Below are 17,748 nucleotides of genomic sequence, written 5' to 3' on the forward strand. Positions count from 1 at the left end.
TAATAGTACGGTGGTCCCATGACTCAAATGAAGAAAAAAGGACTATGAAAGAAAACAACGTCTTCATTCCTCTGCATTGCTGTCATTTCTCTTAGCACGAAACTTTAGCATACTTCTTTGCTACGCACAAAACTCTCACATAAGTTTATAGCAAACTTCTCATAAATCCAGGGACCAAATATCTCTGTGTGCACTAGCAAACACATTGACCCCTCACTGTTTTTATACAATCTCCAAAATACTCAAGGGGCACTAGATTGCACCAACAATCTCCCCTTTTTGGATGATTGTTAACAAAACAGTTAAGCATCGTAACCGGTAACGTGCAAAAAGTTAATAACTTGGAATGTAAATAACTCGAAGATACAAAATACCCCCCTCTAAATGTATGCAATATATGAAAGATTTTCTCTTGATAAACCTGCATATATTAGGATAGAAATGATGGAGAGATATTTGATATCTTCAAGAATAATGGACTGCATTAAGAACAATATCATCGAGGAATAACTCAATGCATCCAGAGTGAACTCTGAGAATAATCCTACCTGCAAAATAAATTATCAAGAAATATTACGACATGGGTTTATTAACATTACAACCACTTCAGAGTGTCACTAGAGTTTTACAACATGGTAAGTATCAAATGGAACACCAAGTGTTGTAAACTCGAGAACAAAAGACCCTGGCAAAACACCGCATTAATAACTCTTGATGTCTTCTCCCCCTTTTTGTCAACAAGTGTCAACAAGGCGAAGAAGAACATGAGGTGGTATACATGCCTGGGAAACAAAGAAGACGATGATGTAGAACTACTCGATGAAGATGAAACTTGAGAATCATCAACCATGTTACCGGTTGAATTCACTTCTGGGGGAGAATCTTCAATGCAAGTGACAACATTTCCTTCAGATTCATTTCCTTCGGGGATGACTGGGTCAGTTGGGCCATCTGTGTTGTCCTGGAGAGTATTTTGATCACCTTCCTTGAACTGGGGTGACGTGGCTTCAGATTCTTCAATAGTATCATCCTCACTGAGAAAAATCAGATCAATCATTTTTTATTTCGTTGGAAGGGGGTGAGTATCTCTTCTCTTCCGATCAGTCACAAAGGTATTAATGTAATCATATCTATTCTTGATTCTAGCCTTCTTGAGTTGATTTTTGAAATAAAATTTCCTGAAAAGTTTCCAGGTACAACGTTTGTCTTCCTTCACTATGAAAAGAATCTTCCTTTTTGTCTTAGCAACATGATTTATCTCAGAGGCAGTGTGCTCTTTCTCTTTGCGGTCTTGACGGGATGTTTCATCAAGCAGTTGTTGTGTGCGGACACAGACTTTATAGAGCAGAGGATTTCTCATGCTTCTCTTTTATCCTGATAGATTTTCCCTTATCATTATCTTTCAAGACCTATAGTGTGTTGCGACAGGAGGTGTGAAATGCTTTGGTACATGAAGGCAAATATATCACTTTCCTTGAGCCATGTTGATAAGTTTATGGATCCAAGGAGCATAAAGTTTTGGAGCCAGATGGACTTCAACAGGATCCACCAGGTTACAGAGGAACATATCTTCAATGTTGAACGTGCGATAGTAGGATATAGCATATAAAGTATTCCTTAGTACACCTGAAATTTGTCGAGGACAAGTAGTGGGGCAGAGAGTTTTGCATGACATCTTGAAGAACATGCGATGATTAAACTCGATACCATTGGGATCAGGGTTACTGAAGCATCATCTCGAACTCTGGTTGGATCCATCAGAAGGTGCAGTTGTTAATCAGTAATATTCGAGAAGTCATTCTATATTCCATGCCATTTTCTTCAAATCAAGGGAAATCCAGGATTTCTAACATCTCAGATGTGGAGCAGAAGAACTTGTTTTCCTTACACATCCATTCAAAAGCCTATGTTTTTGCTATTTGTTCTTTCTCACAAGACATAAAGGGTAGCATAGAATTGAAGAATAAGCTCGTTGTTTGATCCATGGTTGAACTCGAGAATTTTCCTTAAAGGAAGTTCATCGATCCGGGCTAGAACATCCTTGAAACAGGGCAACTAGCACATAGATGCAATGTCAAGAAATTCATGCCAAAAGATTCAATTCTTGAAGCAAAAAATTCTCTCATAGAAAGGGGCATGTTCAGTGGTCCAAAATTAAGGGGAATTAACAATTTCTCTCTTCATCATAAGGACTCTTCTAGAAGAAGCGCAACTTGAATTTGTGAAGAGTTCCACTAAACGGCGGACCATGTATACCATGACCTTCGAGAAAAATGGGGATTTCCTCTCGGGGATTGGGGCGATGTAATTCTTCATTCTCATCATTAGAATTTTGAACTTCAACATCTAGTGCTGCTTTATTTTCATCAATTAGTGGCAGCTGAGATTGAGAGGATTGATCAATGTTAACCTTCTCAGACCGCGACACATTTTTGTCGGAAGCAGATCCAGACAAGATATCTATCATGGTCTTTTCCTTTTCGACACTCTTCTTAGTGTTATTCTTCTCAGGCACAAGGGACTTTTCTTGATTTCCATCAACATGAGGCGGCATTGGAGTTGAATCGGCATTCTTTTTGAATGACCACACTAGGGCCTTGTTAGCACTTTTTTCAACAACAATTTATTCTTGAGACCTTGCCTCATCTTCTTGTTTCTTCCCACTCTCATCAACAGGGTTGATCTTGTGAGGAATATTACCACTATCAATTTCCATCTAAGATTGTTGCTCGGTGGAGAGGTCGTGAACTTATTCTTCTCAATGAGCGCTTGACTCGCCCCGATGAATTTCACCTTCCTCCATATGAGACTTAGAGGAAATATCAGTTGCGTTTCTCAGTGGAGACAAAACGACTTGCTTGGCAAGGGATATGTTGATATCTTCTTTGGAAGCCCTGGGCTTTGGAGGAGTTGTATCTTTCTCAGAAGCATACTCATACCAACAAGGTGCACCTTCATTCCAGGAGCCCATTTGAAAAGAACCTTACAATTAATCATGTTTGGCTTAGAGTAATTTTAAAATGGATGACCGGCTGAAAAATTTATTCCGAATGCACACGAATAAGAACACAGTGTACTAAAAAGACTAGTGCTGGTCACTCTAGATCCACAACGGCCATGAACCGATGGGTTTGATCGGGGCCTTAATGTCTGTCGTCGCAGCCAAGGTTTGAGACGACCCCAGCTCGCATACGTCGCAAGTTCCGATAGCTCCACGTCAAGGAAGCACGACACACCCGGATTATTGAGAAATTGCCGACCAAAGGACAAGGAGAGCGCCACTTGAACGAAGCACGGCACACCCGGACATGAAGGTACCAAACCAGACTGAGGGCCAGTTCTTTTGGACGATTCTATTAGAATCGCTCCCCTTTCCAGCTTCTCCCATAATCACCACTCTATATGTTTTTTACAATCCTAACTAATTAGACCTTAACTAAATAGGATTGTAAAAAGAATATGAAGTGATGATTCTGGGAGAAGCTAGAGAGGGGAACGATTCTGGGAGAATCGCCGAAAAGAACTGGCCCTGAGGACGATGATAATGTCGACAGCTATACCTCAGACACGGCCCCCAACCACTTTGGGGTGGGGAGGCAAATGACTGAACTATTCATAATTTAAGCCTCTAAAATAATTTTCCTTCACTAAACCTGCACTACACATAGCTCTGCCCCTAATGACTATGAGCCCTCACCTCCCGCGAGTTGTTAGAATTTTCCTCAACCTCACCTCCCGCGAGTTGTTAGAATTTTCCTTTTTGTTGTGTAAGTACTTTCTCCGTCCTAAAATAAGTGTATTATTTTTAATACAACTTTATACTAAAACTAATACAAAGTTGAAACACTTATTTTGGGACAGAGGAAGTATTTTTATAGGGATCTAAACTTTACAATGTTCGGAAATAACGGTGGAGATACCCTTATGAACTGAAGCAGACAAAAGTTACTGTCTATCGCTTCCATTAACTTGTGGACTGATCAAACCTTCCAGCCACACGGCCTTTGTGGTTTCTTCTTTTTTCTTCCTCAGCGAGGCAATCAAGAGAAACAAAATCTTGCTCCCATCCTATGATTGTGTTCTCCGCACCCTGGCTTTTCAGTCGCAGCACAAGCTCACGGTTGCACGGCCAGCCGGTCTACAACTCCTACAAACAAAATTAGCCACCATCGAAATATATACACAGAAGAAACACCATGGAGTTCACCCTAAACCCTAAACCCCTAAAACACCATGGAGTTCACCAACCTAGCAAGAAACCACAATGGCAAAGCAGCTCAAAGCAAACGCAAGACAGCAAAATGGATCTCAGGGCATCACAGGCAGGACGCCACAACTAGAAATTTAGTGCAGAATAACCAGCATACCATCTCATTTCCTCATAACCAGGTCCAAGAGTGCAGCAAAATACCACCACAACCAAAAAGCGAAGCAGAGTCAGCCAAATGGTGAGGACCCTCCAGGTCGACCGGAACCAGAACCTACTTACATCTTCCCTACTAGCGTTGTCTCAGAACCACAAAACGGTTAACGGCTGCTCCCAGGCATTCGACGAAGCCAAGTTTCCTTCCATGCTGGTTATTCGCGTCACGGACCCGACCTTCACTCAAAGGCCCACTGGTTCTCCTTCCGCACTTCCTCCTCCTCCTCCGGGGTGAAGTCGTTGGTGATGTTGAAGGTCTTGCGGATCTCCTCCGGAGTCTTGCCCTTGATCATGTCGGCGACGGTCTGGCAGGTCAGGTCCAGGAGCCCCTTGATGTCCAGGTAGTTGGCAGCCTGTCCAGGCAAATAAAAGCAATCAAGGTCAGGCATCACATTAAACAGATATAAGAACAGGGGCATCAGATACAGTAGATCAGTTAATCATCTACAAGAGAGCTTCAGTTAGCAAGAAAGCAGCAACATATCATATTTAAGCAAGACAGAGCTTCAGTTAATATCATGGTGAGCAAAGCAAACATTCATAAGAAAGACAGTGGCAACATAGCATGGTGAGGAAGCAAAAACTCGTATTTAAACTAGACAGCATCAAGTACTACCAAGGTTAAGTTGTCCATGATGGTAGCAAGAACAAACACAACTGCCATATACTCCATGCTTACACACAGACAAACACCAATACATGGAAGAAATATAATTAAGCAAGGTGGATAACACAAAACAACTATTTACAACAGCCTACCAACTAGGAACAGTAAGGTCGGGCACATACTTAACAGATAAAGAACAGGAGCATCATATACAGCAGATTATTGCAACAGGCACACAATGAAAGAACTTGCAGTTCATATTTAAGCGGGACAGTTGCAATAAATCATGTAAGCAAACTTCATGCTTAAGAAAGAAAGTAGCAACACTCTGTCCCCAAAATAGATGGCAGATTATGTACAGAAATATGAACATAAATAATGTCAAACCAAATATAATATCAATATATCCACCACTAGATATACTTTCATAATATATTTATTCAATACTGTAGTTGTTGATATTTTCTCCTACATATTTGGTCAAACTTAGAAAGAAATGACTTTTTGACTGAATTTAAACACAACTGACACAGTATATTACAAATTTACACAGTTGGATACAAATACAGTGCACACGAATTAAAATTCAGCAAGGTGCATAACCCAGAACAACTATTTACAACAAACCTACCAACTATTGAGCAGTAAAGGAGGATATATTATGCTCCCTCCTCCCAAATTGGTTAGACAACTAATTTGGGACGGAGTTAATATTATATACAGAAGTGTATAAAAAACAAAGGGATACACATACTACAAAGCTAAAGAACAATGAATCAACCACAGTAGCATTCTGAGTGTGTCCATGTACAAGACTTGCAAAGGTACTAATCCCCAAGAAAGAACACCACAAAGCAACAAATAAACATCACATGCTTTACAGCCTGATGGAGGTCAGATACTAAATAGTTTAACAGACATAGATTCTAGTAGCATTCTTGTCAGATTAGGCAACAAGCATTGAATAGTAACGCCGCCCATGCCCGACAAGGCCGCCACAAAGCTACAACTAGGACCATACTAATATCTTATTACTGGCTTGCAGACAACCACAAAGCATTGCTTCCTACCAACCTACTGTGCCTAACAGTGCAATGCAAGTCAGGGGACCATGATTCCTAGTACAACATTTAACAATGCAATGCAGATAATCATTTTTTTCCTCACAGACTGAGTAATCTAAATGAGGAAACAGAAAACAGCTGGCTGCAACAACAGAGCATGCATTCACTTGCACAGAAATTCATATCAGGCATCCTTTCTTATCTGAAACAGATCATGCTAAAGATACATAATACCAGAATTGCAGTGCTACATCTAAACAGCAAGAAAATAAATGGTACTATTTAACACAGAACTGAACACAGAAAAAGTATCATCATAACTAAAACATACCACATCAGACACTCAACTAATATCATCAAATCACCACACAACAGTTGTTCCATCCAATAGATTGCATAAATATGACAAATACCCTTCAAAGAAAACCTAAAAGTATACAGTACGGCAATAATCCCCCTTTTTTCTAGGGAAAAAATACCCACTCCAAATCTCCAATCATAACGGATGAACAGAACCCGCAATGCCTCCCATTTCGTAACCCGACGTCGACACAAAACCCTAAACCCTAGAACCACGAATCCAGGCACCAGCCGCTCAAAACCACAACGCAATCGCATCTAAACAGCCGGAACACAAGCCCTCGACGAGTACATAAAAGGAGCGGCACACGGGGAGGGGGGGTCGGAAGTGTCGCTCACCAGGATGAGGTCGAAGAGAGTCGCCTGCTCGACCTTGACGAATTCGGCGTCGAAGGCCTTGAGCGTCTCCTCGTCGGGCTTGACGGCGGTGGCGGAGTCGGCGGTGGCGGCGTCGTCTGCCTTGGGGGCGTGCTGCGTGCAGTACTCGATGACCTTGGAGAGGACCTTGGCGTTGACGTTGGGGAGCGGGATGATGTTGTCAGCGCAGCCGTCCTCCACCATGTGCTTGATGGTCTGCGACGCCATCGCCACCGCCACCTCCACCTCGAAGTCCTCGCCGTCGGAGCTCTTGAGCGTGAGCTTCTTCGCCGCCGCCGATGCCGCCATTGGTCCGATCGCCGGGGAGGGGGGGCGAGGGTTTTGGGGGTGGTGCGCGGCGGGAAACCCTAGGAGCGGAGGCAAGTGGGGGTGGTGGTGGGGTGGGGTGGAATGGAATGGAGGGGAAGGGGAAGGGGGGCGCCTTTTATTTCCGGCGTCGCAGAAAGGAAGGCTCTAGAACCGGGGCCGTTGGGGTTCCTGGGCCCGAAAACCTGGGCCTTGGAGATGTGGCGGGCTTTCTGGGCTGTGGCCCTTTTGATGTCTCTTTCCGTTAAAATGAAAAAAAAACGCTGAGTATATTTCTCGAAAGAAGAAAAAAAAAGGTAATCACGGGGTTTCAGAGGATACTGCAGAGAAACATTCCAACTTTTTGTGTGACTTTTGATTCTTCAAATGGATTTCAAATACTGATACGATGCCTCCAAGAATATGTTTCAGTGCCTTATTGGAATGTGCACACGCATTCCTGTACTAGTATTTTATTGGAAGTATTATCCAAGAAGAAATGTCTGCAGATTCGCATGCGTATTTCTTCGGAGCACCAGCCAAGCATGCTCGAAGATTCATCCAACCAGTTGATGTCAACGTGCTAGTGGTAGCTACAGATCACTTGCTCAGATCAAAGAGCAACAAGAAGAACGAGAAGAAAGCGAAAGAAAGAAGCTGACTGCAATTTGAACAAAACAGTGTCCGCGAGGTGCACGCAGGACGCAGCTGGCTCGGGTCAAAAGCACGGCGCAGTGCTGCTGATGGCTCGCGCCGCCGCGTCGCCAGCCTCCCCGCGGCGAGACGAGAAGGAGTCGACCCTGAGGCGGTGCCGGAACGCCGAGATGAACTCCTCCGCGCGCCTGTCCACCTCCGCCGCGTCGCCGGCGGCTCCTTCCTCTTCTTCTTCTCCGCCCGTCGGCGCCACGACACCGCGGTCAACCACCAGCGCCATGCAGCGGTCGGCCGCGACGTAGGGTGGCGCGAGAGCCGCCGGTTCGGCGTCGGCCCCGCGCCTCTTGCTGCTCCGCCTCTTCTTCAGCTTCTTCGCCGCGCCGTCGCCCGCCGGCGCCACCTCCGCGGCGACGCCGCCCGTTGCCGACGCCGCGGCGGGTCGCTTGGTGGGCTGCAGGGACACCACGACGATGCAGGCGACGAGGACGTTGAGGAGCAGGAAGAGGACGGGCGACGGCGCCGCGGCGAGCACCTGCGCGGGCAGGGGCCACCACCAGCGGTCCACGAGCACGGCCGGCGCCAGGCTCTTGACCCCGGACACGAACAGCGCGGCCGCGGCGGCCGCCAGCGCCGCCTCCACCAGCTCCTCCTCCCTCCGCGGCGCCTTCCTCTCCACCTCCGCCATCAATCCTGCCGCCTATTCTCTCTGCTCCCCGGTGGTTTGCGCTCTAGGCACGCACGGCACGACGCTTTCTTCTGCTCGGGCGGTTTTTGCTCGCCTTTGCGCCGGGGTGGTGGAGCTATATGTATAGACCCGAGCGAGCAGCCAGGGCAGGCGCCAAAAGGGCAGGGCTCGTGAGAGCAATCGATGGCTGCGGCCTGCGGGGGTGCCTGTCGCGCCGGCAGCAGGGCAAGCACGCAGCCCGTGCGAGCCGCTGTCGGGGGATTAAATTCCCTCCCTCCGACCATGGCAGCGGCAGAGCATGACATTTCTCCGGCTGCAGGGCCACTCAGCTCGACGCAGTGCAGCAAATTCTGTGTCATGTGTAAGGAGTAATAAACTTTTCTCGTCAGTGACAGTCCGGCATGGCAACAGAGAAATGGCTGGCACTAGCAGGCGTGTTTATCCACTGATGACTAGCTCGCTAATCACATCTGCAGAGACGAAATAATACTCATGCTCGCAGCTAATCGAGCATCCAGGCGGCATCTTTTTGTGTTGTTTTGGGTCATCGAGGGGAGAGGCTAGGGGCGCACGCCTGAGGCTCGTGCGTCGTCGTCGTTTCTCCCGGCCGCGTGGCGGACACGATGATGACCCTTTTCTTCATCGGGTCGGGGAGCATATACTACCTAGAAGGATGCCGCCCAAACTAGCAGAATTTAAAACTAGTACCACTCAGATGATTGTACTACTAGTACCACTAGGGTGTAACCACTAACCAGGCTGCTTGTGATTAGTGTGTGGATAATACGGCTGAGTAGACAAAAGATTCCCCATAATGAGTCCATGACTGTAGTCACTGCTAGTTTAACCACGCGATTAGGTTCGAATGCGAGTCCATCGTACATTCATACGGTAACCAAATGCGGAACCGAAATTGCTTCACGGACGACAGTTAGCGCACGACCTCCGAACGATACTAACTCCCCAACTGTGCTCCTGCATGCACGCTTGCTTTTCACGCTGCCACGTAAGGATCGTTCAGTCATCGGCCGCACGTTCGTCGTGTGTATAGCAGCGCTGATGCGGAACAGAACCTTTCCCAAAGCAAACAGAACCTTTCCCAAAGCAAGTACCAGGGGAGTGCGTTTCATCATAATACAAAACAGCAGAAAAGTTTGCACGAGCAGCAGATATAAATACATAATAGTGATTGCAGCGGTCAAAATGTTTAAATTCTCACATCGCAAAGCATAAACTGAAAATTTACCAAAAACAACATATAAACAATCGGCTGCTCTAGAAAACAAGGTGTAGATTTGAACCCAAAAAAGACAGGGGTAGTTAATTCCAGCACAGCATGTTCAGACCCTGAAATCAGTCTCCAACACAGCTTCAACAAGAAAAAATTCCTTCAACATTCGCTTAATAAATAATGTCTTAATATGGCAAGACAGGCAAAAACACTGATACAGATGTCACCGACTCTCCACAGTAAAATCTAGCACGTCAAACGGGATCATCTCCAGCAGCAACGATTGCAGTGGGTAGCCCATTATTGCAAAGAAATATGTTTAGTTTGCAACAAGGCTGTCGATGAGGTTGGCGGCGTCTTCCACCGTTGCGATGGTCTGCGCACTCGACTCCTCCACGCTGATCCCGAAAGCCTCCTCGAGGCCCATGACAATCTCAACCTACACAACAGAGCCACACAAAGTTTCACTAGTTAGGACCTGAGCAATCTCAAACTGAAAAGTATGATTTCGAGTGCTTATTTTCATGCACAAAGGAGTGTTGATAAAAGTTAGCATAAACTGCAGTAACAAAGTACTGCTGCCAAAAACGGCTACGAAGGATCAAAATGAAGAAGGCAGAACAATGTGGTTCTCGCAGACACACTGGAACTTTTGCTAAAAGAGAACAGACCTACACATTCCCAGGCTTGGGTTCCAACTTACTAGTACTAGCGAGTCGTACTCACAAAATACTTCTAAAACAGAAACTATTTGTTGTTGTTGCATAACAAACAGAAACTATGGCCAAATAAGGGGGGTTTAGATGGATGATGCACTGTTACAAACTTAACAACATCATATCCACTGGGTGGTGCCAGCTAGGTCTGTTGCTAGGATGAACATGTGACACACATTACAGTATCCAGCTGACTTACCGTGTCCAAGGAATCGGCACCAAGATCAGCAAACGTAGAGGAGCCAGAAACTACAGTGTCGTCAGCAAGCGCAAGCTGGCTCTTCACAATATCACAAACCTTTTCTACTGTCTCCTTTTTGGCCTGTTAAATTACAACACCAATATGAAGCAGTTAGAATCCTAGCAACAAAGCCCTATGATGCATAGTAGGCTTTCAGAAACATTGCATGGTAAATTTACCTGCCTATTAAATCGGAATTACAGGGTTATATTATGGTTGAATCAATGTGGTACAAGTAGACTAGGAGGCGCTTACTTAAGTCAAATTATAGGCCAAGCATGCAAAATGCACGATACCAAAAAGAAACTACCGTTGCTGGAATTATCTCCAAATTACTTTTAGACAAAATGGAAGCACTGTTGTGATGAAACACGACAGGCTTTTCTATATGATGCAGTAGTAGTTTGTGGACTTATGATAAAACTGGAATAAAATAGATTGAGATGAATAGCCTCAGATAGCATGCATGATTAATTATTCCAAAGAAAGGATTTTGCCTTCATATATGAAACTAATGACATATCAAATAGGTAGGGAAACAAATTTGAAGTGCATTAACTAATATATCAATTAATGATTGATACGATTGCAATACCAGAAAAGGATGATACTTACAGCACAGGAAACAGAAAATCTCTGGGGAACTGGCTGAAGACGGAAGGATACATTGCCTTTCCTTGGAGCAGAGAAGGAGACCGAGTTGGCATTGATTGCCTGTAAATCGCCGAAGATGATTTCGTAAGCAAGGCAAAAATAAGTGAACTAGGGAATAGCAAACCAAATTGACAGTGGAAAAACAATGCCACATTGCATAAAACTGTCAAGTAGGTTGGTTGACTACCGGTCTATCAAATAGTGTTCAGGCATAAATAAATTATAAAATTATCAATGCTGCTTCACTGAAAGTGAAAAGCAGAAACTAGAGTACAAAATAGTAACCAAAAACAGTTACGTATATCCCTAAGTAATGCTATATTAAAAAACTGTCAAACAGGACCTGTTCGGCTATTCCATTGTTTTCCATTTGGTTTCAACAAAGTGCTGACATAACTCCTAAGAAACGTTCACAGCCTGAATTAAATATACTTTTTCTCATTGAACACAGCATCAGTTTAAACAACAACCCCCATACTTTACTATAGAATGTTTCTTCTGTCTGCATAGCTTAAAGGCGGAATCATGTAGTCGAGGAATCCTCGGAGCTACACATCATGCATACAAGTTGAGTGTGAAGCAACCTATGAGATTATGTATCAATCACCTAAACCTGGGAATCTTTCACATAAAGTGAGACGCCTTTAGTGGGCAATCCTTAAGGCATGCTACCATGAAGCAATGCAAACAACAGCCCACTAGATAAGGTGGCGTGCCATTACAGATTTATGAGTAAACGAAGACTTTACATGCACCATACAGCGCTAGTTCTATATTTATCTAACTTTTTTGATAAAGATCTGTAAGCGCGATCATGGCATCACATCACATAAAGAAAAGAAGGTTACAGGCACAACAAAATCCAGTGAACAATCCGCACAGAATTCCCAAACATCCGATCCAACAAGCGCACAAATATGGTCACATGCGGTTATAAATGTATGTCACGATGAATGTGGTAGCACCGCCCAGATCGATTGGCTTAGGACAGGGAGCGCGAAACTCAGCCCTATGGTACGGTGCCAGATCCAATCGAGCCGAACTCCACGGACGTTTCGACTGAATATAAGCTACGGAATCGGCGGCACCTGATGCCTCCAGCCATCCCAGCCACGGCAGGCGGACCAGAGCGGATCCGCACCGAATCTCGCAAACACTCAGATTCTGAAACCCCGCCGCCACTTAAACCCTACCGGTCGCAGATCGAACGACGTGAGGGGACGGAGGGAGGGGCGAGGGGAGCGGGTGGACGTGGCGCGGTACCTTGACGGGCCTGGCGAAGGAGACGGCGGATGCGGCGGCGGAGGCCATGAGGGAGACGGGACAGGGGGAAGAGGCCGGCGCGGTGTGGGTGGGTGGGTGGTGGAGGCGGCGGTCGGGGCGGCAACACGGGCAACACAGCAGCAGCAGGACGGGTTGGATGCGCGTCGAAGGAAGTTAGCGGGGCCGTCTTATAGCGCGGGCCGGGCTTTGCACGTGGGCGCGGCATCGGGCGTATCGACCGACGCGGCTGGCTGGCTGGCGGAGGTCACGAGGCCCGGCCCATGACGATCTCGGTGCCTCCGTCCCCCCAGCGCCCCGGGGCCACCTGCCAGCGCGACGGGCCCGGGTGGCCTATCGATCAACGGTGCTGCGTCGTTTGGTTTAGGAAGGAGAAACCAGTGGCGTGCTAGGCTGGCTCGTCGCGGCGCCCGCTGTTTTTGGGTGGACGTGCCCGTGCTGGCACGGCGACGTTTGACGGCGAGGCTGCTGGTGTTCGGTTCTTGTGTGGTTGAGCCGATTGATCGCGCTTGTTTTGGTACGGGTGAGTGAGGTAGGTGTAGGTTGGAGAGCGAGGAAAATGGCACGACCACCAGCTCAAGAACTGGAATACGAGTCAGGGGTAGGGTACGAGTAATGCTACACGTACAAACAAGTTACAAGCTTTTACAAAAAGGGTTAATTTAATTGGTCAATAGGTGGGAAGGCGGCTCACCCTCTAAAAATCAGAGGGAGACAAGTTTGTGATTGATTAGTAGATGAAAAAAAACCTAGTCAGTGTGTAATTGCGTGTAACTCTTTGTATATTTAGCATTATTGAGTAGGGTACAAAACGGACGGGATAGCAGACAATACCGTTAGTATAAATATGATGTTGATTTTAGCCAAATGCTGTGCAAAAATGTTCGCACGGGCTACATGATTAATTTCATTTCGTGGGATAAATCGAGATGCTGCTTGCAGCCCTAGTCACGAGGAGCGAGCACTAGTTTTTGTTTTTGTTTTTTTAGGCGAAGGTGCGAACACTTGTTGAACCGGAGAGCTCCTCTTCGGCGCCTGTTGCGCCACGCTACGAGTGCTTCTCGGCATTGGCCCGGCATTGGCCCATTTAGTGCTCCCTTCGCTTGTCTGCTCGTCTTTTCTCCCGCTCTTAGAGCATTTTCAATAGATGGTCTAAATATAAAAATACCTCATTTTTGGACCGTCTAGAGCAAAAAAGGCTGCTTCAACAGATGGTCCATGTGCAAAAGAAATTAGACCGCGGCCTCCTCATGATGTAAAATTCAACATCTCGCGATGCAAATATACATCACGAGATGCATCTGGTCCAAAACCAGCCGCCGCTTGCGAACGCCCAACCGTCACTTCATTTCCGTCCCTGCTCGCGCCCGTCCGCCCGCTCGTGACCCGCCTGCCGGAATCCGCCGTCGCGACCGCCCAAAACCTCGTCGTCGCCCGCGTCACCACCCCACATCCCCGCCGCCGCCGCCCTCCGCCGCCGTCGCCCCCCTCGCCACCCCGCCGCCCGCCCGGACACGCCGAATCGGGAGGCAGCCGACGCGGGATTCGGCCCCTCCGGCGGTCCGGCTGCCGCGGTAGACCTCCGCAGGGTCTCAGGCTGCCGCCGACCTGCTTCCGCCGGCCGTGAGCTTGTCCACGGACGTTGCACCGGCCGCACAACGACCGCCGCACCAATCCCTTTGCCCGACTGCCAAATTTGTCTTCGCCGCCCGCCGAGTTCCTCTTGGCCGGCCTCCAACCTCTTTTGTTATCACCGCCGCCGTCCGGAGCCGCATAGATTCATTATTTGTTTGTTCAAAACTATGTTGTATTGTGCAAAATTATGTTGTATTTGTGTTGCATTTCATCTCCTGGATCTGAAGAACTATGTAATAATTTGATGTTGTGGACATGAGATTTTTTTATGTTGTTTTAAAACATGTTTTTGTTGAAAATATGCCCTAGAGGCAATAATAAAATGGTTATTATTATATTTCTTTGTTCATGATAATTGTCTATTATTCATGCTATAATTGTGTTATCCGGAAATTGTAATACATGTGTGAATACATAGACCACAACACGTCCCTAATGAGCCTCTAGTAGACTAGCTCGTTGATCAAAAGATAGTCATGGTTTCCTGACTATGGACATTGGATGTCATTGATAACGGGATCACATCATTAGGAGAATGATGTGATGGACAAGACCCAATCCTAAGCTTAACTCAAAGATCGTGTAGTTCGTTTGCTGTAGCTTTTCTGAATGTCAAGTATCATTTCCTTAGACCATGAGATTGTGCAACTCCCGGATACCGTAGGAGTGCCTTGGGTGTGCCAAACATCACAAGTAACTGGGTGACTATAAAGGTACATTACAGGTATCTCCGAAAGTATCTGTTGGGTTGGCGCGAATCGAGACTGGGATTTGTCACTCCGTATGACGGAGAGGTATCTCTGGGCCCACTCGGTAATGCATCATCATAATGAGCTCAATGTGACCAAGTGGTTGATCACGGGATCATGCATTACGACACGAGTAAAGTGACTTTCCGGTAACGAGATTGAACTAGGTATTGGGATACCAACGATCGAGTCTCGGGCAAGTAACGTATCGATTGACAAAGGGAATTGTATACGAATTGATTGAATCCTCGACATCGTGGTTCATCCGATGAGATCATCGTGGAGCATGTGGGAGCCAACATGGGTATCCAGCTCCCGCTGTTGGTTATTGACCAGAGAAGCGTCTCGGTCATGTCTGCATGTCTCCCGAACCCGTAGGGTCTGCACACTTAAGGTTTGGTGACGCTAGGGTTGTAGAGATATTAGCATACGGTAACCCCAAAGTTGTTCGGAGTCCCGGATGAGATCCCGGACGTCACGAGGAGTTCCGAAATGGTCCGAAGGTGAAGTTTTATATATAAAAAGTCAAGTTTCGACCATCGGGAAAGTTTTAGGGGTAATCGGTATTGTACCGGGACCACCGGAAGGGTCCCGGGGGTCCACCGGATGGGGCCACCTATCCTGGAGGGCCCCATGGGCTGAAGTGGGAGGGAAACCAGCCCCTAGTGGGCTGGTGTGTCCCCCTTGGGCCTCCCCCTGTGCCTAGGGTTGGAAACCCTAGGGGTGGGGCGCCATCCTTGCCTTGGGGGGCAAGGCACCCCCTTGGCCGCCGCCCCCCTAGGAGATTGGATCTCCTAGGGCCGGCGCTCTCCCCTAGGCACCCTATATATAGTGGGGGGAGGGAGGGCAGCCGCACCCAAGCCCCTGGCCTCTCCCTCTTCCTCCCGTGACACTCCTCCGTCTCCCTGCGCTTGGCGAAGCCGTGCCGAGATCACCGTTGCTTCCACCACCACGCCGTCGTGCTGCTGGATCTTCATCAACCTCTCCTTCCCCCTTGCTGGATCAAGTTGGAGGAGACGTCTTCCCAACCGTACGTGTGTTGAACGCGGAGGTGTCGTCCGTTCGGCACTTGGTCATCGGTGATTTGGATCACGTCGAGTACGACTCCATCAACTCCGTTCTTTTGAACGCTTCCGCACGCGATCTACAAGGGTATGTAGATGCACTCCTCTCTCCCTCCTTGCTAGATGACTCCATAGATTGATCTTGGTGATGCGTAGAAAATTTTAAAATTCTACTGCGTTCCCCAACAATTTTATGCAATATGTACGGCTGTACAATGGCTGGACAGCGGCTAAACAGCAGCCGCGGCTGCTGGACGGTTTTGGACCATAAATTTGGACCATCTATTGGAGTTGCTCTTTTGGACCATGAATTTGGACCATCTATTGGAGTTGGCCTTTTTTCAAAACTCCAAAACGCACTAGCGGTTCAAATTTTACATCTCCGATTTTGGACCGTCAAAATTTGGACCATCTATTGAAGATGCTCTTAGGTAGGCCACTCGCACACCCCTAAAAAAAGGTGTCGTTTGCTCTACTTTTTTTTGTGCTCGAGTTTTCTGCTTCCTTTATCTTCGAGTTTACGAATTAAAAAAACAGACAAATCAAAACAGTTCTACCGGTTTAAAAATGGTTTGTGAATCTAGAAATTTTCGTGGTTTGAAAACAGTTTTTGGATCTGAAAAACAGTTCATGGATTTATAAAATGACGATCTTGAAAAATCTTGGATTCGAAAAAAGTTTGCGAATATTAAAAAAATCACAAATTTAGAAAGTGCATGAATTGAAAAGTTCAAAACACTATAATAAGCTCACGAATTTCACAAAATTAAAAAAAGTTCATGACATTTGAAAATTTGCATAGATTGTGAAAAAAATCACCAATTTTCAAAAAAAAACATAAAATTGAAAAAGGTTAACGGATTTGGAAAAAGTCCATGTATGTCGTGGTATTCTCACCGTAGATGCCATGGGATGGCTAAAAGAGGTGAGAGCAAGGCTACAGTGGAGATCCGGGACAGGATTAGGCAACAACGCACGGTGGTTTATCCAAGTTCGAGGCCCTCGTGTGGAGGTAACACCCCTACTCCTAAATGTCTGATGTATATGGAGTGTATATGGTGGCACATGGTTGCTCCTAGAGCTGTTTGGAGGAGGAAAAAGGAGGCTCTGATTTCTTCTCTTCTCCTCGAGTGTGTGTGGGAATGAGAGAGTGTGAGAGGGAATTGGGTGGAGCTCCTCCCTGGTGCACCTTATAAAGGGGTGCCCAGGGGACAAGGGGTGGCCCACATGGCCAACTATACACTATTTTGAGGTGTCACGTGACGTACGAACAATGTCTGCTGCTCATCAATAGTGCTCCACTGTAGAGCATGTCCGTCTCATCCGTGCAGTTCCGATGGGATGCCTAAGGTTGACTTTGCCGGACGGCCTCGAGCCGGACGGGCACCAACCATGATGATTGGCTCATGTCAATGTTATGTGTTGCTTGACACACCTTTTTTTCGATTTTTCGACAAAGGGTGAACTCTATTAGCTCAAAATGGAGCATTAAGAGGATACCTACATATACCTCTTTTTGATTTGTCTTGGATCCTCATCACAATCAAGAGCATATACCTCTGCAGGGATGGAGGCAGGATTAGGCCATGCCCCGGGGCTACTTTAGTGCAGAATAGTTTTACAGGACGTTGTACGACAGTGCCGAAAGCCTGCGGGGCAGCGCTCGCGTCCAAGCCCGCGGCCCGTGGTTTCTCTCCGCCCATGTACCTCTGCATAGAGGA

At 46.7% G+C, this 17,748-nt stretch overlaps 3 protein-coding genes across 3 annotated transcripts; all 3 read right to left on the reverse strand.

Annotated features, from left to right (window-relative positions):
- Window positions 1-4,302: 4,302 nt before the first annotated feature.
- On the reverse strand, window positions 4,303-7,217 carry LOC119302685 (SKP1-like protein 1). The gene is made up of 2 exons (XM_037579730.1): window positions 6,794-7,217; window positions 4,303-4,776 (listed from the first exon to the last, which is right to left on the reverse strand). Exons 1-2 carry the CDS (start codon window positions 7,118-7,120, stop codon window positions 4,603-4,605), a joined length of 501 nt encoding a protein of 166 aa, XP_037435627.1. The 5' UTR covers window positions 7,121-7,217; the 3' UTR covers window positions 4,303-4,602.
- Window positions 7,218-7,534: 317 nt separating this feature from the next.
- Window positions 7,535-8,592, reverse strand: LOC119302686. Its single transcript, XM_037579731.1, has one exon. The coding sequence runs from the start codon at window positions 8,454-8,456 to the stop codon at window positions 7,836-7,838; it is 621 nt and encodes a 206-aa protein (XP_037435628.1). The 5' UTR covers window positions 8,457-8,592; the 3' UTR covers window positions 7,535-7,835.
- A 1,138-nt stretch (window positions 8,593-9,730) lies between these two features.
- LOC119302687 (acyl carrier protein 2, chloroplastic) lies at window positions 9,731-12,723 on the reverse strand. The gene is made up of 4 exons (XM_037579732.1): window positions 12,562-12,723; window positions 11,260-11,358; window positions 10,603-10,725; window positions 9,731-10,126 (listed from the first exon to the last, which is right to left on the reverse strand). Exons 1-4 carry the CDS (start codon window positions 12,607-12,609, stop codon window positions 10,007-10,009), a joined length of 390 nt encoding a protein of 129 aa, XP_037435629.1. The 5' UTR covers window positions 12,610-12,723; the 3' UTR covers window positions 9,731-10,006.
- Window positions 12,724-17,748: the final 5,025 nt, after the last annotated feature.

Source organism: Triticum dicoccoides, chromosome 5A, assembly GCF_002162155.2.
Source record: "Triticum dicoccoides isolate Atlit2015 ecotype Zavitan chromosome 5A, WEW_v2.0, whole genome shotgun sequence".
Lineage (NCBI taxonomy): Eukaryota > Viridiplantae > Streptophyta > Magnoliopsida > Poales > Poaceae > Triticum > Triticum dicoccoides.